Source organism: Mus musculus, chromosome 5 (assembly GCF_000001635.26).
Source record: "Mus musculus strain C57BL/6J chromosome 5, GRCm38.p6 C57BL/6J".
In the NCBI taxonomy this organism is placed as follows: domain Eukaryota; kingdom Metazoa; phylum Chordata; class Mammalia; order Rodentia; family Muridae; genus Mus; species Mus musculus.
In genome coordinates this window covers 3,787,700-3,811,136 of record NC_000071.6, presented here as the reverse complement: position 1 = coordinate 3,811,136, position 23,437 = coordinate 3,787,700, and the positions used below count along the sequence as shown (strand labels likewise).

Below are 23,437 nucleotides of genomic sequence, written 5' to 3'. Positions count from 1 at the left end.
ACCTAGAATCAAGTGGAAGCCAGTTCTGTCACTTGTCTACTTTGATAAATGCAACATTTATAATTTTAAATTTTATTTAGTGTTTGTGTGTAGGTCAGGGAATAACTTTTGGGAGTTGGTTCTTATCTGCTACCTTGTTGATACAATGTGCATCAGACACTAGGATAGTTGGTCCATGAGTTTTGGTTCATTCATTCTACTGTCTCCATATCTCAACTCACAGTTGGAATGCTGGGATTCCAGAGGCTTATTGGCTATTTTATGTAGGTTCCAAGAATCAAACACAGGGTATCAGGATTGTACTGAAAGCACTTTTAATCACTACGCCAGCCCACTGGCACCAGTATTTATATAACCTTCTTCAATAATGTTATAAAATCTATTAAGGTTTCCAACATCATTTCAAAGGTCAGACTTTTTAAGCTTAAGAATGCTTAGAAAAATGAATCCTGTATGCTATGCTGGCCAACAAAATAACATAAACACATGAATCAGCAGCAGGCTGATGGATGGATGTCTATGGCAAGTCATTAACTTTTTATCGAAGTATTACTAACTCGTGAGGCCAACACTCTACAGTTGTAAAGAAACGTCATATCAAATACCTCAATGAATTCTTTCTATACTATGAATCAAGTAAGAGTAAGGAATAATATTTTCTCTATATAAATATAATTAAATCTTAAAGATTAATTCAAAGTCTCAAAATTAATTATAGGATCTGCACTGAAAATCAAAATTGCTTTCTACTATTCTAAGATTTCAAAAGCTCAATTTAAAATTCTTTAGTAGATCTGTTCTATACGTGTTATAAATATTATTAAGCAGAATAATTTAGAACTATAGTTAGCATTTCCTGGCATCATTATAAGTTATATCTATTTCTGGCATATCCTTTGAAAATTTGCTTTATGACCAGAATACTTTAATTTTAATTTTATTTTATGTGTATGAATACTTTGCTTGCAAGTATGTCTGGCTAGCCATGTGTATGCCTGGTACCTTCAGAGACCAGCAGACAGTGTTGGATCCCCTGAAACTGGAGTTACTGATGGTTGTGACCCATTGTTTGGAAGATGGGTACCAACCCTGGGTCTTCTGGAAGCCCAGTCACTGTTTGTAATTACTTAACTATGCACTCTCTAGCTTCCTATCCTGAATATATTTAATTTCAATTATTTCTCTTGTCACATCGACAGCTTAAAAATAAAAATGAAAACAATACGAATTAGCCAAGAAGCCTATATATTACTTGGGGAAATTAAAAGATTTGACATCGTTTTCTTCTGTCAACTTAAAAACATGTATAACAATATTACAATGTTAAGTATAAATGTACGTTCCTAAGTGCTTCAACAAACTTCCAATTTACATTCAAAACACCTACAAATCTGTAAAGTTAGATCACCTTTGACAACTGATGGCACGATAAACAGTGCTGCTTCTCTGCCTGTCTTCTCTCCGTCCAGAGGAAACTTCCTCATCAGCACCACTCGTTTCCCTAATAAACAACAACACCCAACAAACAGGGCAAAGATCAAAGTAAAAGAATATTTTTTGCTTGCTTTCTTTTTTGCTTTGTTGAAATAAAGTAGTCCTGGTCTGAGTTCCCCATGTAGCCCAAACTAGCCTTTAACTCATGGTCCTGATGCCTCAGCCTCCTAAGTGTAGCAATTACATGAGCAAACTATCATACCTGTCTCAACATAGTAGACATTTAAATGGTACAAATTACCTTCAAGATTTTAGAGGTTGTCGAGACCCCTCATTGGTATAACACTTGTCTAATACCAACAAGGGTCTAAGTTTGATCTCTAGTATCACAAAAATAAATAAATTTTAAAAATTAAAGATTAAAAATATGTACAAAAAGACCAAAGAAAATAATGATTTTAGAAAAGAAACTCAAATATATAAAAGGCAGCTATATATTATATTATGTCATATTATATGCACTAATAAAAACTGGTAATTCTGGCAGTTGGGGACATGACTCCATGGGTAAAGTATTTGCTGTACAAGTTTTAGAACCTGAGTTCAAATCTTCCAAGCCAGGTAAATCTGGGCACAAGAGTGCGTGCCTATAATCCCACGGCTGGACAAGCAATAGGGAGATGTAGATAGGAGGATTAAGGTGAAGCCAAGTAGCCTGGTGTACACAAATGCTGACAATAAAGAAATCTCTTATCCCACAAGGTGGAAGGCAAGGACAAGACATTCAAGGCTGTCCTCTCCCTGCCACACATGAGCCATGATCCAAGCATGACCTGCACTCACACATACAAATGACCGCATAGGCATGCATCCATACACTAAACACATTCAGAGTTTTAAATTAAAAAATAAAAAATACATGTTGGTAAATTTTGATACTACAGGATCAACATATAGACAAACTAATAGATTCAGGGTTATATTTTAATGTCCTAGAAACTTCCTATGAGCTGAAGCTAGAGGGAGTTGTGAGCCTCCATGTGGAACTTGAACCCAGTCCTCTGTGAGAGCAGCCAATGCTCTTAACCACTGAGCCATCTCTGGAGCCCCTGAATAAATACTTTCCTTTTAAAGACTCCTACTGTATACACACAGCTTATAACTGTTATACCTTCTGACTGCTGTCTGTTTCTTAGGAGGCAAAAGCCTCTGAAAATAAGTTATTTTTAAATAACTTGTACTAACTGCACATTATCTAATATTTTAAATGGGCTTCAACCTTTCAGTTAATACTCCCCTCCCCCTTTGTTTTTTTAAGACAGGATTTCTCTGTGTTGCCCTGGCTGTCCTGGAACTCCCTCTGGAGACTAGGCTGGCCTTAAACTCACAGAGATCCATCTGCCCCAGCTGAGGTTAATAAGTTTATAATATTTTTTGGTTTTTTCTTTTTTTTAATTTTCAAAAAATGTTTTAAAGGATCTTCCTTCTATGAACAAAATGACAAGAAAACTATTACCTTGTTAATTTAAAGTTTTTTGTTTTTTGGGTTTTTTGGGCTAATTATTCCATGAATATTGTTTCCGTTAGCCATAAGAGAGGCTTATGGTTAGTTTCTTCTGTTTGGTATCAGCACAAACATAATTATCTACAAAACTACATTGCTAGCAAAAGTTCTCTGTAGCAAACTTTAATCTTTAGTCTTTCCATTAAATAAATCCCTAACACTGCATCTTCTTAAATGTTTGGTTTCTATAGAAATTCATTATCATTGGGAAGAAGAGGATCAGTGCAGGCTGGTGCAGGGACGAAACTGCAACAGTGAACATGATAAAGTATGTAACAAATACTGGAAAATTGTGTAAGTGAATCTAAGTTACTTCTCAAAGATATGGGCTATAGTTTAACAACTTCCTGAGGTTTTCATACTCTTTTAAATGGAAAGGAAGATGGAAATTGATTTTAAAATATTTAAAAAAATTTTCCCCCTGAGCCAGACTGAGAAGCACAGTTTTTAATCTCAACAGAACTCAGGAAGCAGAGGCAAAAGCAGACAGACCTCTGCAAATTCAAGGCCAGCCTGGTCTACATAATGAGTTCCAGGACAGCTAGGGTTACACAATGAGACTCTTGTCTCAAAACAACATAAACAAAGCAAAAAAAATCCTCTAGCACCCCAAACCCACAATTTTTTTCTCTTGTATTGAAAACAAAATTGTTAGGTGTAGGGAAAGAGATGTTTCCTACCTTTAATCCCCTGGTTTGCAGGAGAAATTGGTTTGGTAGTTTCTACTACATAGTCCAATATGCCTTGTGCTATTTCACTGTTGCTTTGAAGTTTAGTTTCCAGCAAAACTTTCTTTCGCTTTTTTTTCTGTCCTTCAATGGGAACTTCATGCAATAAAATCTTAGATGAGAAAATGACATTAATACAAGGTTTAAAATGTACTTTCCATAGAATATTATTAGGTGCATATTATAGAATAATCTATGGAGCTTTAAAATAACCCTAATGCTAGTCTCCTCTCTGGACCTATTTAATCATAGTGAGCTACTAGCACTAGTAGTTTCCCAAGTCAATCGATAGTGCAAACAAGATTGGGAAATGGCTTAGGATAACATTACAAAAGCAATTTAAGCAAAATGTAGAAATTAGATTGAGTAAATTAACTTTTTTCATTACGTTTTAAATTTTTGAGTTACTCCATAAATTATACAAAGATCTAAGTAAATAAACATAAGAAAATCATGACTTTGTCTTTCTCTGATTCTTTCATTTGTAAGGCAGGGTCTCATACACACCTAGGCAGGCCTCAATCTCCCTAGGTAGCCAAAGATCACTCCGACTGGTTTTAGGCAGTGCTGAGAATCAAACTCAGACATTTATGCCAGCCAAGCCCTCTGTCAACTGGTTTACATCTCAGCCCCCAAATAACTTTCTAATCCAATAACCTACATATGTAAATGAACACCAAATTAGGAAAGGCACACAGTAGAAAAAAATGCAAGTATATAGAAATCTATATTAACTAGCTTATTAATAATAATTATAGCATATGTTCATAATGCTTTATATGTAAATGGTAGTACAGAATGACATCCAATAGTAGGAATTAAATGTTATTAAATCTTCTCACTTCATAGGACTTAGCTCTATACTCCCGGGAGTTGAGACTAGCAGTGTTCTTTGGACGAATAACTGCAACGTAAGCATCTTCGATGTTTTCTGGATTTCCCATTGCTTTATAAAACAAACAAAAAGTTCCTTGGAAGAGAAAATGACATAACTGGTGGCAAAGTAAAAACAAAAACAAAAGCAAATTATATCCTAGTCCAACAACTTTTATTTTCTAATATTTACTTTGAAAAAAATTATAAAATGCTGACTTTTATGTCTTACAATATACAATCCCTAAAAGGCAAGCAAGAAATGACTTTAATTTTATCTTCATCATCAAGAATCAAGAATTTGAGGCTTAAAAATGTGGTACAATTATAAAATATCCTATAAAGTAAACAATGACTTGAAATAGTGGTTCAGAATAATGCACTCTTATTTCCTACACATTATACAAACAAATGTGAAGTTTAGAATCTGGGAGTAGCTGGCTACTTTATACCTACTGACACTTTATAGCTTTCAGCAAAAAAAAAAAAAAAAAAAAAATATTTGACTTAATCATTTGGATGACCTCAGCTAGGTTCTATAACCTTTGGAGATGCCCATTGTAGATTGAAACCAGTTGGTTAGTTGACAAAAGAAATCCTTTCTGTCTGTGTTATCAAACCTCTAGATAATCCAAAGTTGCTCTTTGAAATATATTCAATATATTGATGAATGTAATCCTCCCTACCCCCCAAAACTATTTCTAAGTCTTCACTGAGCAATTTTGGAAAAAATAACTGAATTTCAGCTGTATATGTGACTGCTGAATGTTCTCGTGGTCAGTGCAATTACTTCTTCACAGCTATACTAAAAAGGTTCTCTTGGATTGAATATGTTCATCTTTTTGGCCTTTAAAGGTTCTCTGAGTTATATGCCAGTAAGTCTCGAAAAGAACATCAACCATAGAGTTTCTTTTCTAGTTACATTTACATGAACTCTCTTCAATTTTTTAAAAGGTCCATTAGGCATTAAAATGTTTTTTTCATATTTAATGAGTCCCTTACTGCTTCAACTCCTAGGAGAGAAAAAAGAGAAAAAGAGCACTTTCAAGAAAGGGCTGAAAATGTTCCTTGAGAGGATATACATTTTTATTCTGTTTTCTGAGAGGCAACTGATGTCACTCTGACACCCTGACTCACTTTCCTAAAATTTAAAAATGCCTTATTTTTGAAAGTTTCATTAAAATGAAATTCTTTTTAAAATTCAATAACTTCTGGCATCTTAAATAAAATTTAGTCTAAAAGCTTAACAAGTATTATTTCACAAACATTTGTCTTAATAAAACGTTTTTTTAGTTACAAAGTTTTCACTGATTTTGTACCAAAGAAACTAAAGGTATTTCTTTTTTTCAATTATTTATTTAGTTATGTTACATCTCAACTAAGGTTTCCCCTCCCTCCTCTCCCCTAAGACTCTCCTTTTCTCTTCAGAAAAGGGGAGGGAGACATCCCAAGGCTATCAACCAGCCTTCAAGTCAAATTTCAGTAAGATTATGTGCATCTTCTCCTATTGAGCTGGAAGAGGCAGCCTAGTTAGGGGGAAGGGTCCCAAAGCCAGGCAACAGAGACAGGGACAGCCGAAACTAAAGGTCTTTCCTTGAAGACGTTTGAATGAAACATTAGGATGAAGACATTTCATCTTGTTTAAAGTTTTGAGGATAGTTCATGGAATTTTTTTTTAGATAAAAAAATTTTAATAAGAACATTCTAAAAATCCACTACATGCAAAAGAGCTGCCTATAGAAAAAAAAAGGCTTTTCTTAAAACTTCCTGTTTAGCAACTGCTTTTCATCTCAGATTAACACCGACTAAAACATAATAAACTATAAACAAGATATATACATATGTATGAAAGCCTTAAAAACTGCAAACCTCTTAAAAAGACACTGTATTATAGACACTGTACAAAGAACATGGCAACTATAGAAAATGATGCTTTCTATAAAGTACCTAAAGGAGAAACTAAGTAGTTAACTTTCTGCACAGAATTTAAAGTAAACCAATTCTTATCTCAATCAATTCATAAGAAAACGTCTATTAGCAAAGTGTTTCATTTGTGAATACTCATTATATATTTTAAATACTCATATTTTAAATATATAAAACAAACTTACTGCTAGCAACATATTCGCAAAAATTCTTTTTTTTTTTATTTTAAGTTTATTTTTAAAAAAGTATTTGTACTGGAGCACTTAAAATAGTCTTCCAATGACATAAAAGGAAACAAAGGTTGAAGCCAGGAAAACAACAAAAGCTACCAGCGATGAAGGTGAAGCTGGTGCAACTGAAACCGACAGGAAGAGAGAACTAGTCAAAAGAATAAAAATAAATAAAGCCATTGCTAATATGCTATATGGCTCACTGCACTGGAGAAATGCTCAGGCATGAATGATATGCTGCCTAAAAAATGAGGACTTATGTAAGTGGAGATGGTTCATAACTTGGAGGGCTGTCTGCGATTTTTTTAAAAAATATGCAGGGATATTGTTGATTTTCATTATGATTGACAAAGGAGAGGCATACAATTTTCACTTAGTGCCCACAGCAGGGGTAATTACTCCTTTGTGGGTCAGTGAGTTTGTTTACAATAAAGACACGCTAAGTTCCCTGAGAGAGCAGGACAGGAATGGAGCTGAAATCTTGAGGTCGGCCAACCACATCAAGGCTTCTGGTGAAGTTACAAAGACCGAGGGGAGGAGAGAGCAGAGAGTGCAAGCCAAAAGGAGACATAAAGGAAGAACTCGGATAGATGGGAGAAGACAGCTACAATCGATAAGCTGTCACTGTCCTGGCAATGACAACACTGCCTGGGAAGTCTTTCCCTTGGCACCACCCACCAGTGCTCCCCTACCGGGAAAAATGCAAAGCTGCTTTTGCTCCAAAAGTTCCCACCCAAGAGACGCCGGTGACTTTTCGGTACCGGCGTGTAAGAAACAACACGCCTTGATGCAGAGCCTCGTGGGCGAGCTTCGGTGCTCCTGCCGTTGGCTCCAGCCGGCGTCTGGCTCTTCTTGCCTTGCTTTCCTTGTTTCCGCCAAGGAAACGGGAAAGACTCACCCGGGCGGGCGGCGGATCCTCTCCCGAGCCGCTACATCCAAGTCAGTGGGTGGGGCGGCAGTCGAAGGATGGCGGAGCCAGCCCGTCACCGTTTTCTCATTCCTTCTGCCTATCTAGGAGGCCCACCCCAACTTCCTGTGGCAGGAAGCCCCTGGATTGTCACCAAAAGCCGCCCCGCGAGTTCGGGTCTCAGGGCACCTGTTCCCCACCGTCCTTCCTCTCCCTCGGCTCCAGGAACCCTTCAGCCTCTCCACCAGCTTCGGGCTCCCAAAGGCCTCAGCTCGCCATCCCACCGCTACCGGCGCCGGGCAATAACTTCCGGGGTTACGCCCCCAAGGCCGCTTCAGGTTTGCGGCTGAAAAAGCTTCCGGGTCGGCCCGCGGGGAGCCGCCGTTCGTGCCGGTCCGTGCCACTTCGCGCGGCGGCCGCAGCTGTCTGGGAGCGGGCGACCGTGAGCTCGCGGGGTTTGGCGGCAGCCGAGCCCGACGCTAGCTATAGCAAGGACGGGGGTCGGGGAAGGGAGGTCGGCCTCCGCGGCTGCGTGCGCACGCGGCACGACCATGCGCTGGACTTGAGCGAGCGGCGGAGGCAGGCGCCACCGCCCCCCTCCTCCATAGCCTGAGAGCGGCGGCGCGCAGCGGGAGAAGATGGGGGGCGCCCGCCCAGTGTGAGCTCGCCGGGCGCGTCGGGCTCGCGCAGCGCTTCCCGCGGGCCTCCAGCGCGCATCCTCCGGCTCCCGCAGCCGCCGCCGCCGGCGGGTGGGTGGGGCGCCGAGTGGACCCGAGAGGTCACCCGCTCGGCGCGAGAGCCAGGTGGCCGCGACAGAGGAAGACCTGCAGATCTGGGGGGAATCGACGCGAGCCCGGTCCCGGCCGGGAGAAGTAACCGTAAGTTTCTGCTTCGCGGCTCGGCTCTGGCCGAGGCAGTCTCGAGCCTGCCTAGTTCACGCCCTTCCGCGTCTCTTGCGAGGGTTGCCCTGTCACCCCTTCTCTCCCCGTCCCCGAAGGAGCACAGCATCCTGTCTGCCCTACGGGGTTTCTCGCGCTCGCGAATTTGCAAGCCTCCCGGTTTCCGCGGCGCGTCCCATCCTCCACACACGTCTACATAGCCTTGTCCCTCTGTCCTCAAAAGATTCGTGCCCTCCTTCATTTTCTGTAGAACCCCGGACCTCACAGTCTCCGCAACCCTTGTTGGGACCTGGAAAGCCTTGGATTCCACTAACTCCGTGGACCTGAAATAGTGAGGAGCGACTAGGTTAAAAGTGCTCTGTAGGACTGTCATGGGTGGGGATAGGTGCAGATGGCACCACTGAACCTTTATTTGTGTTGCTTTTGCCACCCAAACAAAAGAATGAACGCTCCTCTGTACCCTCATTCCTCTACGTATGTGTGAACTGTTCGTACATTGATGTTTGAGTCGGAGGTAATTGAAGCTACAGCTGTAATGAAGCAGGTCTTGAAGAGTTTTTATTCTCACAAGCGTCATTCTTATGGAACGGCATGTTGAAAAATCTTTGGATTGAAAGACCCATTCAGGTTTACTAGTAAATGTGAAGACCAAATGTGAAAACATCTGGAGTTTTAGATAGTGTACTTTGGATGCTGTTAATTTCTTACTGTTTTGATTACTGTTTGACTAGGCTGTTTCTCGTTAAATTTTAGTTTGCATTTTTAGGTTGCTTTTGCAGAACTTTCCAGAAATTAGATTAAAATATAATTTTAATACTGTCAGTGATTAGACAGCTGTCAATGCATTAACTACTTTTTAAGGTACTATTAGAAAGCAAATGATAATTCTAAAAATAATGTTACTCTGTACGGTGTAGGTTCTGTTAATATTCTGTAAACTAAGGTAGTATGGTAACATTGGTGATTTTTTTTTCTTGGAAATTATTTCTTTAGGAACAATAAATATGTTTAGTCACCCCAGCAAGCCGTTTAGCAGTTTATCTTGGGCTGTAACTTTACACTTCACAGTTTAGTTTGAAGCAGACGCAGAAGATGTAGCTCCCACAGTCTGTCTGGAAATGGACTTTCCTTGGCACAGAAGCCCAGCACTGTGCAGACTTGAGGGCATTGTTGAAGGTGTAAAATCAGCTTCTGATGAAGAAGCTCTAAGGGTTTTCCTCAGGGAATGGCTAGCTGCATGGAACAATCTTTTTTGAAAATTCCACTAGTTTCTTTTATCTTTGGGACAAAGAGGAAAGATAGGAACAACATTTCCTACTTAATTTATTTGTTTTCTCAAAGCTCTGAGAATCTTGAGTTTATGCTATGTACGAGTCCTGAAGTCATGTATGCAGTCTTATAAACAGGTGCATGCTGAGCCATGGGGATAGAGTTCTGTTAGCCACTCTTTTAAACTCTTGCGGCACCCTCACTTCTGAGACGTGATTCCTTTCCTGGGTGTGCTCACTTGTGAAAGTGAAACACATATATTTATATAGCCTGCCTGTAGGTAAAAGATCAAAGTTATTTTCATATATGAGGAAATACAGTTGATGGAAAAGCATGAATAAAGTTTCTCTGATCTCCATGAATGGAGTGAAAAACTTTCCTCAGCGTTTTGAGTAATTTTCTTCCCTTTGAGGGTACATGCACCATTTATCTAGGTTATATTTTTAAGTGTTTCTTTCAAATATTGAGAGTCAGCTCAGAATTGTCTCAGCCTGGAGGAGTTTGTATATCATCCTAAAAATGCTTAGGTATCTAACTAGAGGAACAGTGATGTTTGGACTTTACAGTATCTTTTCTTTAGACTGCCTCTTTACTTTCCTGCTTCTTTCATTACCTCATTTCATTCAACCTTTACTGAACTGTGTGTGAAGATCAGGATTGATGCTCTGTCGATACAAGAAGAAGTGCATCAAGATTCCCTTTCTTGTTGAATTTACCAACTTTTGACTGATTCTGTCTAAATGCCTTGGAGGATTTTGGTTCTGCAATGAAACCACCTCTTCAGACTGAAAGTGATTGTATACCCCTGTTATTAGAAGGACTTACAGCCCAGTAGCATTTTGATACAGTTCAAACAGTTTCTCGGAGCCCCTAGCTTTTTTAGAAGCATAGCTTATGACTACTAACACTCTTCTCCCTGTGCTTCATTTGTACCCTAAACATTTCGTTTATTTTTAAAAATCAAAATCTGTTAAGAGCTTGCTCTTCTTTTGGCCAGTGCCCTTTACTAATTCCATGCTTTTCTGTCCTTGGTGTCATGGAACAGATCATTAATACTACTTGATTGCTTAAAAGACAGCAACATTTGTCATTTTTTTTCTGTTTTGTCACATGTGTGAGCATACACACACACACACACACACACACACACACTTATCTTGAAACTCATAGTCTTTCAGTTTCACTTGTAGTAAAAATCTTTGATATTACTCAAGTTTCTGAGAATTCCTACTCAACAGAACTATAAATTTGTTTGATGCTTGACCTATAAAGATGAACAAATGAAGATGTTCTTTATCATTGGGATGTAAATGCCCACTGGAAATACATGAAGAAAAAGCCTGTTCTGATGCCTTTTTTAGACTGAAGGTATAGAAGTATTGCCTTCCTTGTTAATGTATCCATTCAGTATGAGAAAGGAAGATATATAACTGTTTTAGCTGAAATTTCCTTCTGTCTTTGGTCGCAGACACTGATAGCTAGCTCTCAGGTTTTTTCCTACCAGGAGGTATTGTACATTACATTTTTCAGAATTTTAACAATAATTTTGCAGTGTTTCAGCTTACATGACTTAGAAGTAATCTCCAGTGGAGAAGCTGCTACCCATACAAAGAGCTGCTGCTGAATACCTTTACTCAGATTTCTTCTCTGTTGGTGTTCTGCTGTATTTCTTTAGTTGCTTACCACTTCTGTCTGCATGCATAAGTGCATATGTTCAACACATACAGTTTTATCAGTCTTTTCTAACATTCTGCGGAAGCTTCAGACATGTGTGCTTTACCCTGAAATACTAGTGTCTGCTTTCTTAAAACAAAGCACACCACCTTCTCAAGAGTATGTACTATGTTTAGTTTTATGTCAGACATCTTAGGGCTCAGTTTCCCTATCTTCGAAGTCTTTGGCAGTTTTATAAAGTATAAGCCTGCACTTTCTAGCATAACCCTCATCCTGCAACTATGAAATATTTTCTCATGTCCCCAGCCAAGTGATGCTCTCCTGACAGAAAAGATGACATGCTCTTCTCAGTGAATTTCATACAGAGGCACACAGTGCCAAGCCATGTCCCTAGCAGATATCATAACAAGATATAATTGTGGAAATAAACACTAGAATTGTGTCATTATCTTATGTTTTTTATATTCTTGGACCAGGGAGTGGCACCATCTGGAGGTGTGGCCTTGATGGAATAGGTTTATCACTGTGGGTGTGGGCTTAAGACTCTCACCCCAGTTGCCTGGAAGTCAGTCTTCCACTAGCAGCCTTTGAATGAAGATGTAGAACTCTCAACTCTGCCTGTGCCATGCCTGCCTGGATACTGCCATGCTTCTACCTTGATGATAATGGACTGAACCTCTGGACTTGTAAGCCAGCCCCAATTAAATGTTGTTTTTTTTATAAGACTTGCCATGGTCATGGTGTCTGTTTACAGCAGTAAAACCATAACTAAGACAGAAGTTGGTACCAGGGACTGGGGTATTGCTGTGATAGGCCTGACCATGCTTTTATTTGAAAGAATGTGGATTTTTGGACTTTAGATTTGGAACTCAGTGGAATGCTTTAAATGGGGCTTAATGGGTCATCCTAGTAGAAATATGGAAGACTTTGTTGCTGGGAGTAATTTGAACTGTGTTGACCTGGCCCAAGAGATTTCAAAGGAGAAGAATTTCAGTATGTGGCATAAAGACTGGTTTTGTGGTATTTTGGTGAAGAATGTGGCTACTTTTTGCCCTTGTCTGAAAAGTCTGCCTGAGGCTAAGGTGAAGACATTCAGATTATTTGCATTGTCAAAGGAAGTTTCAAAAAAGCCCAGCAGAGACTTTGTTCTCTGGTTAAGTCTTATGAAGAGAAGTTTGAACAAGCATGGCAAACTTAGAAAGGAAAAATAAAAATTATATGGTTTGAGTATTAAAGGAGTACCAGGAAGTGAAATGGAGCAAAATCTTGTGTTCTAGGAGATAACAGATTAAGGGAGTGGGACCTTGGGGCAAGATCCTACCCAGCTAAATTTAGATCCAGGCATGGTGGTACGCACCTTTAATCTCAGGAGACAGGCATGCTGATCTCTGCATTTCAAGGTCAATCTACAGAGCAAGACCCAGGATAATCAAGCTTAGGCAGTGAAGGAGTTGGAAAACAGAAAGCCAGTGACAATGTAATAGTACAAGCAGGTCATGTTCTAGTTCCTGTAAGCAGCAGAACTCGGCAGCTTCAGCCATGTGGCTCTGGCTCTAGAGTTAAGAATGGAAGGAACTACTGGGACAATTGATGCTGGTGAGCTGGAGCTAAGAAATTAGCAGTGATTATGAAGAGACTAGCATCACTGAGGTGAAATCTTCTGGGAAGTGTTTTCTGGGAGCACAAAGAAGCTGTGTTCCAGAGATAGCCAAGGTTGTACCTCATGCTGCAGCTGGACTTGGTAATGTGTAAGAATCACCCAGGCGGTACTGGTTTTGAAGGCATGAAGGTGTCATGAAGAACAGCTGAGGCTTGGCACTGTGAGAAGTCATGGAAGGTCATTGGAGAAGGGATAGCCAAAGCTGCAGTTGATGGCCCAGGACTGGAGGGGTCATGCAAAGGATCTGAGGCTTGGCACCATGAAGAGAGCCTATGAGAGGCTATTGGTGAAGCCTAGTTGGAGTGGAACACCCCAGTGTATTGGGGATGTCAGTACCATGGAATGATCACCAAGAACAGCAGCCATAGTGGAGTGGATCAACCTGAGCTTAGAGTGCTACAGAGGGCAGAGCTGGAGAAGTGATGCCAGCCCTTAGGAGGAGCCCAAAAGATCAAGTGGAATCTCAGACACTGAAGCAAGAAGCTGTAACATTGAAATTGCCTTGGAGACTCAGAGCCATGGGATACATGCTGAGGAAAGCTGCTAACAGGGAGTGGAACCAGCCCAGGAGAAAGCAGTTTGTTGCAGTCAACAAAGATGAAAAAGGAGTGGCGATCTGAAGACCGCTTTGACATCAACCATGGAGATGCAGAGTTTGGAGTTTGCCCAGCTGGATTCCTGCCTTGCTTTGGGGATTACAGTTAACTAGTTGGATGAATCTCAGAAGAGACCTTGAACTTTGGACTTTTAACATTGTTGAGACTGCTATAGACTATGAGGACTTTGGAAGTTGGACTAAATGCATTTGCATTATGCTATGTTTAAGTATGGCCCCCACAGACTCATGTTTTTTTAACAAGTCTATGGGGACCAGGGAGTGGAATGTGATGGTTTGTATATTCTTGGACCAGGGAGTGGCACCATCTGGAGGTGTGGCCTTGATGGAATAGGTTTGTCACTGTGGGTTTGGGCTTAAGACTCTCACCCCAGTTGCCTGGAAGTCAGTCTTCCACTAGCAGCCTTTGGATGAAGATGGAGAACTCTCAGCTCTGCCTGCGCCATGCCTGCCTGGATGCTGCCATGCTCCCACCTTGATGATAATGGACTGAACCTCTGGACTTGTAAGCCAGCCCCAATTAAATGTTGTTTTTTATAAGACTTGCCATGGTCATGGTGTCTGTTCACAGCAGTAAAACCCTAACTAAGACATCTTATTTCTTATCAACCCTTCACTTGCTGGCCTTAGTGTCATTGATGACTCCTACCTAAAATAACCACTTTTAAGATGATTAGCAATTACTATTTATGCCCCACTGTTGTCCTAATTTATACCTTATTGAGAGCTGCTTTTTTTCTCACTTTTTATTAACTAAAGTAGAGATTAAGTGGCTTTGACTTTATGTGAGGTATTGTGAATTCTTACTGTTTTCACTATTGTGCTATTTCAGTTGTCCCTAGGTTAAACCAAAATCTACTTTAAACCAAAATTTCATTCTTCTAAAAGATGGGGAGCATCTTTAAAGTGGCTGCTACACCTGTTTATCATGGTCCTATCTGGTTCACTGTGCATTTCCTTTCTGCAGAATAAATTTTTCCTGATTCATCTTGTGCTTTGCTTGCTCTATCCCTGAAATCAGCCATAATACAAGGAGCCTTGCTTTTCATAGATATTTATAACAAAAATTTGGTAGCTTATGCTCATTGCTACTGGAATATGAGTGCTTCCAATTCCTTTTGCTGTACATAATTAGGATAGATGGATTGAATATGCATACATATGCAATACACCCATATACATACCCTTTTTTGTTTTGTTTTTGAGTTATTTTCCAGACTAGTCTTAAATTTACTCTAGAGCCAAGGCTGAGAATCCTAACTTCACAAAACAAACAACCAACAAATTAGAGGATGTTTGCTATGTAGTGAGAAATCAGATGTAGACTGTCTGGGGCAGTGTGGTGGCTCCACAGTGCTGTCATTTGTCTTTCTGTTTAGTCATCTTAGCTTATCGCCTTGTGCTCTTAGGATGACATTCCAGGCTGAGTAGCAGTTTCTTTCTATTTCTTCTCTCTACATCCAGGCCTCTGCTTGTCTTATCAGTATCATATCTAATAATCTTTAGAATTAGCCAAGACAAAAGAGCCCTGTTCTCTTTACACCACCATAAGTTCTTTTGAATTATTCTTTATTCTCTTCTTTTAGAAAAATAATGCAGATTTGGCTTCATGTGATTTGAATTTATATTTAGATTAAGAACTCAGAACTTTTCTCTTTAATCAATCTCTCTTTCTCTTTTTTTTTTTTTTTTTTTTTATTTTGTCGTTTATCAAGATAGTTTCTCTGTGTAATATAGCCCTGGCTGTCCTGGACTCACTTTGTAGACCAGATTGGCCTCAAGTTCACAGATCTGCCTGCTTCTGCCTTCTTGAGTGCTGGGATTAAAGATGTTCACCGCCTTGCCTGGGCCCACTGCTATAATCTCCTGAGTTGCCATGCTTCAGAGGTTTTCATGCCCTCTACCACTAAGTTATTTCATACTGAAAGGTGAATATGATTTATTATCAATTTGGAAGCTTATGTCTTGGGGAACATAGAAATTCATCATTGTACACTATAAATAGTGTTAAAAAATCTAAATATAAGTATAATATTCCGTGCATATAAAACTATACAAAGCTTAGGGCAGAGTGCTTAGTAAGGGCAGAGCCCTGATTTTAACCTCTAGCACTAGTGAATACAAACGAACCAACCTTGGGTGTGATGTGGTTCTTGTTCTCAGGGAATTTACCGCGTAATCAAGAAAGCAGATAAATGCTGAGTTACAGTTTCACGTGGTAAGCTCAGCATATGACCAAGTTAGACTGTGTAACTTAGTAAAATGTTGGGGAGTTATGATCCAGCTACCTCAAAATGAAAATGGCTTTTAAATGCTGGCTTTTGCAGGGAATTTTCTTTAGAGCAAGGGCCTTTATAATATTCTAAAATCATGTTTGTTGTCTGGTAAAGTTAATCTGGTTATAACATAATTAGGTATGGGATCTAAAAAGTATGGAAATTCATCTGATATAGTGAAATATGTTCCTGTATTAATTACATATTAAATGTTTGTATAAATATATGCCTGTTCTCAAGGACTTTGTGTTTAAAATACAGTGTAACTATCAATAGTATAGTAGTACTATGGCTTCTGTCTTATAAAGTAAGGACAACAAAAGCTTGGATTAGGGCTGGAGCTCAGGGCTGGTTGGGCAGTGTTTACTGCTGGGCTCCCCCAACCTGAGATCATTCCTCAGGAATTACATGGTGAAAGGAGAAGACCACTCCTCAAAGTTGTGCTTTGATAGTGCATATAACCTCAAAATACACTTGCACACATACATAAATAAATGTAATTGTAGAAGTTTTAAAAAGACTTGAGCTCATTAAGTCCCATAGTCTTCCCATGTGTTCTATACTGCCTTCCCCTTGACCTGCATGCTACTCCTACCTCAGAAATTTGTAAAATAAGATTAGAATGCAATTACAATAGTTTCCATTTGGGGACAGAAAGTATCAACAAACTCCACTCTTGATTTTCTACAGGCACTCTCTGTGTGAGATGGCGCATAATCAGGAAGATAACTGTTGGCCAGAAAATGGCCACATTACATGAATGAAGCAGTTATCATGAACATGCTGAGATTAGTTTCTAAGAAACTTAATATTGAACTCATAAGACAGTGGAAGACAAGATAATAGCCTGGTGTGCCATGCCATTGGACAGTTGGGTAGCCTTTAGTAATGTTAAGATTCTTCTTTCCCCTGCCATATTCAATGTTCAAAATGAGGAATAAGAAAAGGGGGTGTACTATTGCCAACAAGTAAGTGAGAAATAGTGGATTCCCCAAAACAATTGCAAAAATAAAGATGATTTCCTCTTCCTAACTTAAATATACCAAATCATTTAAGTAGAATCACTGTTTAGGCTCAGGTTCTCTCTACTTCTGAAAAGAGGTGTGCTTGCTATGGAATTAATGTGTGCACAGGAAGCTTCTACTCCAGACTGGACTTGACGTGCTGTCTACAGAGTTAACATGAAACTGTGTGTGTGTGTGTGTGCGTGTGTGTGTGTGTGTGTGTGTGTGTGTGCGTGTGCGCGCTTGCACACGTGTGTGTATATAATATGGAGGGATAAGAAAGAAGGGTAAAGGTTCTAGACTGATAATTTGATATGGTATAATGATGAGAAGCAGGGCAACTCAGTAAGTAGGAACCCCTGATGTTTCTTAACTACTCGAAAACTGCATGTATTAAGCGTCAGATATATAAGAGAAAGTGGAAAATAAGATTCCAGTGTTCAAGAACTATATAGTCCAATAATATTTTTCATTTGAATCCTTGAGAAATCTGAGCCTTAGGGCTGTAAGCTAGAATTCTCCAGTTGGCATTTATTAGAGTCACATAGACAGCTTGTTAATACATAAATCACTGGGCTCCACTTCCAGAGTTTCTGATTCTGGGCATCTGGGTAGGGGCCTCAAAGTTCTTTCCTAACAAGTTCCCAGGTCTTTCTAGGATTTCTGTTATCTAGTGTATGAAGTTCAATTCTTTCTCCCCATGCCTCTTAGAAGGTTACTGGTTGTATATAATCTCTTGGAGAATTTAAGAAAGTTCTCAGTAGCCAGGTGTGGTGGTGCACACCTTTAATCCCAGCACTTGGGAGGCAGAGGCAGGGAGATTTCTGAGTTCGAGGCCAGCCTGGTCTACAAAGTGAGTTCCAGGACAGCTAGGATTAGACAGAGAAACCCTGTCTTGGGGGAGGGGGAGAAGAATACTAAGAAAGTTCTCAATCATTTCTCTTTGTTTTGTGCTTTAGTTGAGGAACTCTGATTAGTACAATTTTATTTATTTTTTAAAGATTCATTTATTTTATGTATATGCATGCTCTGTCTGCATGTACACTTGGATATCTTAAAAGGGCACCAGATCACATTATAGATGGCCATGCACCACCATGTGGTTGCTAGGAGTTGACGTCAATGCCTCTGGAAGAGCAGCCTGCTCTTAACCACTAAGCCATCTCTCCAGTACCTTTATTTTATCTTTTAAATGATTTTTAAATTTATGAATGTGTGCAAATGCTTATAGAGGCAAGAAGAGAAAATCAAATCCTCTGGACCTGGAGTTATTCATGATTGTGAGCTGCCCAGTTTAAGTGCTGGCAACTGAACCCAGGCTCCAGGCCCTCTCCAGTAAGTAGTATAGTTGGTCAAACTGCTCAAGTGGGCTCTATAACTGTGTTCCATTTCTGTATGGGACTCTGGAGAAGCCCTGATCATTTGAGCAGATGTTTCTGTTGCTACAGAGAAGCAGCCTCAGTTTCCATCCTGGGGTGATCTGTCTGCAAGGCTTCACTGTTCCTGCATGGTGACTGTAAAACAGTGAGAACAGGCTGAGGTGTGGAACAGGGCTTTGTAAAGACTGACAGTAAAATACTCTAGTTTTCTCTGTGCTTTCAGCCTTGAAGGGGAATGGGACTGGTTAGTAAAATATAGGACTGTTCTTTTATCAACAGTTTTTAGACACATAGTCTTTAAGCGATGGGTAGTATCTACATAGAGCTAAGTAGGAGACGTAAGAGAATCAGGTTCGGAATGAAGACAGATGCCAGACCTTTCTCCTGGTCTTTGTTGTTACTGTGTGGACCCAAGTGAGAAGCCAGTGTTCTTTTAGGAAGCACTTTCTTTACCTGTTATACATCAACATTGATTAATGTAGTATCTCGTACAAGACATGCTGGAGTGAAAGGGACAGAGTACAAGTCCATTCACTTGGGAGGGTCACTTTTCTGCTGACCAAAATATGACTTAAAGAGACCCATCCATTTAGTATATATTTACTTTTGGATCTAGATAGCGTCAATTGCACATTAAGGACCATTTTTAAATATAGCACATACCATATTGGTGTTCATTTGTTCCACTTGAACTTACATTGACTTTGTCTTGATGCTTTCTGTACTTTACCTATCATACCCTTTACTGCTTTCACTTGGGTCACATATACTTCTATTTCTATAATTGAATTTCTGCTTCCACTTAATATGTATACTAAATAATGAATATTGTTCATTAGACGTAAGAAGAAAAACTGTATGGAAAGTAAGACACTTTGATATTTTTATAAGAGCAATTTAATGCTATCTATACATTGTGAATTGGGAAATATTCTCTTTAGTCCGGACTTTTCTGTTCTGCTTCTGTCTTGTCTGTGTGTTTGTTAATGTCTAATAAGTGTCTCAGATGTAAGTGTCTCTCACACTTCTCACTCGCTGTACTGCCTACACCTACTGTTTCTACCATCATAACTCCATCCTTCCAGGTGCATTGACAGAGCCATATAGGGTCATTCTCACTTTTCCACTCTTACTCCACATTCAAGGTGTTGGCACATTCTTTCTGTTCTTACTTGCAGAGTACATCCTGAGTTGGAATAAATGCTCACTCCCACCACCCCTGCTACTTCCCTCTGCCAAGCTGCCTCCCAAAAGTTTTCACTTGGACTACTATAGCAGCTTAGAAGTGGTCTCCTGCTTCCTGGTTATTTTTGCCCACCCCCATTAGCTTCCCTTTCAGTCTTGCAGCCAGGTTAAATGTAACAGGTCATTTCCCTCCCTGCAAAAAGCCTCCAGTGGCTTTCCTTATCACCCAGCATAAAAAGGAAGTAATTTCAAGTAATCTCCCAAGAATTTAGCTGTTCCTGTTAGTTCTCTGACACTCTAGCTCCTCACTCTTCTCACCAAGGCTGGCCACCTTCTGTACTTGAGCATCCAAGGTTGTTCTTTTTATCTGGAAGATTCTTACTTGCAGATGGTGCATGACTCTCTCCTCTAGCTCTTTACTCAGCAGTCACCTGATAAAGTCTTCCCTGTACTCTTGGAAGCATTGCAGCATTCTCCCTTCCCTGCACTGTTAGCTTGAGAATGGCACTTGATGTTACTGTGTGTGAACTGGAAACTCATGTGTCTGCGATTCAGTTTGTGGTGTTCTGTGGGATTCCCCTGTACATGTGTTAGGTGGTCCAAAAGTACTTTTGCCCTATGAGTTTATTTATCTAAAAAAAAGTATATCTTTCTTCCAAGAATGGAACCTGAAAATAACATCAAAATCTTTACTTTGAATATTTAATTGTTCTATTTCTCTCATATAAAAATCATTTTGTCCCATGCCTTTCTTTTTAAAGTTACTGATTTTTTGGAGGGAGTAACATTTTTCCCTGGCATAAATTGTAGTTCCTAGCTTTATGCGTTTTTGGGGGAATAACTAAACATCTTTTCATCTCCTGTGACATATATGCATTTTTTGATTGATTTCATTAGCCACAGTGCTTTCTAACACTCATAGTAAGATATTGACATAAATCTTGCTTTTGGGAGTTACGATAATGCCATACCTTTTATTTGTTTATTTTTTGGTCATATTTTCAAGAAAAATCAATACTGATTTCCACCTTTTTACCTGAATTGGAAGTCTCGTGGCTGTGGGAGTTGAGCCTTTCTTCCTAGACTTCAGTTTGTGTAGCCACTGTTCCTTAGTTTCCTTGCCTGGAGCAGTCTGGGTCTACAGAAGATCTGTTTGCTTAATTCAGTCTTGAAATTTGTGTACTTGATACAAACATCATAGTTGCTTTTGATTTTTCAAGTAATCTGTCATACTATATCTTGAATTATAGCCTGACTTTTCAATTTGAAAGTGTCACTATAGCACTTAAGACCACCTTGCTCTGTCTCTTCAGGATATGGAATAGCACCGGTGGACTAATACTCAAATCTTCATAATTTGTTAATCATACAGGCTATTCTATCCCTGTGTGATCCTTATTACTTCATTAAGATGTATGGGATATAAAGTGAAACTCCATGGGATGCAAGTTTTGGTTTTGATACTATAGTTAATAATTTGAGATAGTTTAGGTCTGTGGCCTTGGTAACAGACAAATTGATCTGAGAAAAACTTTTATTATATTTGGTTCCTATAGTAATGGAATGCATTTAACACTTAAGATTTAGGATTAACAAAGATGTATGGAAATATAAATGAATTTGTCTAGATTCCAACCAAGATTCAAGGATCTACACATATAGTAGACCCTTAATTTAGTAAATAGGAAAGCCAGGGTTCAAACTGAGGCTTCTTTCTAGAATTTTTTCAGATTACCATTAAGTGCTTCCAAAATAATTAAGTTTCTAAAGCCTTTTTAGTATCTAGTAGTTTATTGGGAACTCAGGTGGAACTGTGTGTGAATTGAATGAGAGAAGTTATGTATACCACAGAGATAGGCTTTCCCATGGTAACCTCATTAGGAACCCAGGAATTTGGTTCCCAAGAGTTTACTTCTCTATGTGTATTCAAGCCTTCTTCTCTGTTTTCATTAACATCTGAAATTTAGCTCCAGAATATTAAATGTATAATTTGCATGTTTTTTCTTTCCATTTTCCTTTCTGTTTCCTTTCCTCCTCCCTCCCTCTTCTCCCAGTCTCCTCTTCCCTCTCTGTCCCCTCCCCTAGCTCCATTCTTTTTTCGTGCGGCTCACTGTTTAACTTATTGCTGGTTTCAAACTCCTGGAAGTCCAATGCCTCAATCTACTGAATGCCAGGATTATAGCCCCGTGCTACCACTTCTGGTTATAAGTTTCATTTCTCCAAAGATGAACAAAACTCAGCTGTTGATTTGAAATTTGCCCTTTACAGTTTTTATGTAATGTAAATTGGCAATCTTATACATTTTTTTTCTTTAAAAATATTTATTAGCTGGGCATAGTGGTACCTGCATTTAATTTCAGCACTCAGGGTGCAAAAGCAATTGGATCTTTATGTGTTCAAGACCAAACAGAACTACATAGTGAGACCCTTTCTCCAAAATAATTCTATTTATTATTGTTGTTGTTATTGTTGTGTGTGTGTGGTTATGACTGACATTCATGCCCTGGAGCACATGTAAAGTTCAGAGGACACCTTTGTGGAGTGGATTCTCTCCTTCCTCATTTCAGTTGGATCCAGGAATTGAACTCAGGTCATCAGGCTATCATGTTTGGGGAGAAAACACTTTTATCTCCTCAGCCATCTCTCCTGCCCTTTGTTTGTTTGTTTAGTGTACATAAGTATCAGTGATAGTCTGATTCAAGTGTTTTCATCCTCTTTGGAAAACTATTGTTTCTCTGGTGAATTGTTCTGCTCCTGTAGTAAATGTCCTAAACACCACGCCATAATTATGATAGAGTGAATTGCTTCGGAGTAGTTGAGTTGCTCTTGAAAGAGAAAGTATTTAACAGTTGCTAGGAACTTAAAAATAGAATAGAATACAACAGAGGAAGATATTTGTAGCTTCTTGTTCTATAAAGGAATATGATTGTTGTCTGTAAAATTAGTGAATTAAAAATCACATTACAAATGTAATCATATTGTATAGTTTTTAGATTGTGTTCCTGTCAAATTTAAGTCCTGTTTCTTCAGCATACTTTCTAAAGATTATAGGTATTTCCTCTCATATTAAAACTTTTCCTTTACCTTAAATTAAGTTTTTGTTTAAAAGGAGAAATAGTTCTTTTTATTAAGATAGCTTATGACAGGGAGTTTGTAATCCATATGGCCATACTTCTTGTTATATACCCTTCTCAACTTGCAAGAATGACAAATTAGGAGTGTAGTTGTCTTGTATTAAAAATACAAAATTGATCAGCAGCCCAAAACCAGATTGTTCCACCAGGGAATCAACCTGTACTAGCTAGTTTTGTGTCAACTTGACACAGGCTGGGGTTATCACAAGAAAGGAGCTTCAGTTGAGGAAATGCCTCCGTGAGATCCAGCTGTAAGGCATTTTCTCAATTAGTGATCAAGGGGGAAAGGCCCCTTGTGGGTGGAACCATCTCTGGACTGGCAGTCTTGGTTCTATAAGAGAGCAGGCTGAGCAAGCCAGGGGAGGCAAGCCAGTAAAGAACATCCCTCCATGGCTTCTGCATCAGCTCCTGCTTTCTGACTTGCTTGAGTTCCAGTCCTGCATCCTTTAGTGATGAACAACAGTATAGAAATGTAAGCCAAATAAATCCTTTCCTCCCCAACTTGCTTTTTGGTCATGATGTTTGTGCAGGAATAGAAACCCTGACTAAAACACAGCCCTTTCCTGTGGCATCTGGATTTGAGCCAGGCAATCCAGCTGACATCATTGATGTTTCTCATAGTTTAAGGTCCATAGAGAAGTGTCCTAAATCTGAAAAGCCTCAGAGTCCGTGTTCTGGA

The 23,437-nt window shown here is 39.4% G+C and overlaps 2 protein-coding genes across 11 annotated transcripts in view; one reads left to right on the top strand and one right to left on the bottom strand.

The window, feature by feature from the left end:
• Krit1 (KRIT1, ankyrin repeat containing) overlaps positions 1-7,981 on the bottom strand; it is a 41,360-nt gene extending 33,379 nt beyond the window's left edge. Inside the window, exons 1-4 of one of the 7 annotated variants that reach the window (NR_033173.1) lie at positions 7,539-7,956; positions 4,569-4,672; positions 3,679-3,838; positions 1,409-1,501 (exon numbers count right to left, since the gene is read on the bottom strand). Coding sequence is in view for 6 of the 7 variants with exons in the window: in XM_030254912.1 (XP_030110772.1) it covers positions 1,409-1,501; positions 3,679-3,838; positions 4,569-4,670 (355 nt within the window). In the remaining variant the exon portion in view is untranslated. Of the gene's footprint in view, positions 1-1,408; positions 1,502-3,678; positions 3,839-4,568; positions 4,719-7,447 lie in introns of all 7 variants that reach the window. The other 6 variants (XM_030254912.1, NM_001170552.1, NM_030675.3 and 3 more) reach the window with 6 other exon arrangements.
• Positions 7,982-8,012: 31 nt separating this feature from the next.
• Positions 8,013-23,437, top strand: part of Ankib1 (ankyrin repeat and IBR domain containing 1) — a 113,126-nt gene continuing 97,701 nt past the window's right edge. For 3 of the 4 annotated variants that reach the window (NM_001289528.1, NM_001003909.4, NM_001289527.1), the window contains exon 1: positions 8,013-8,540. The gene's annotated coding sequence lies outside the window, so the exon portion shown is untranslated. Of the gene's footprint in view, positions 8,541-15,499; positions 15,709-23,437 lie in introns of those variants that run through there. The other variant, XM_017321097.1, reaches the window with a different exon arrangement.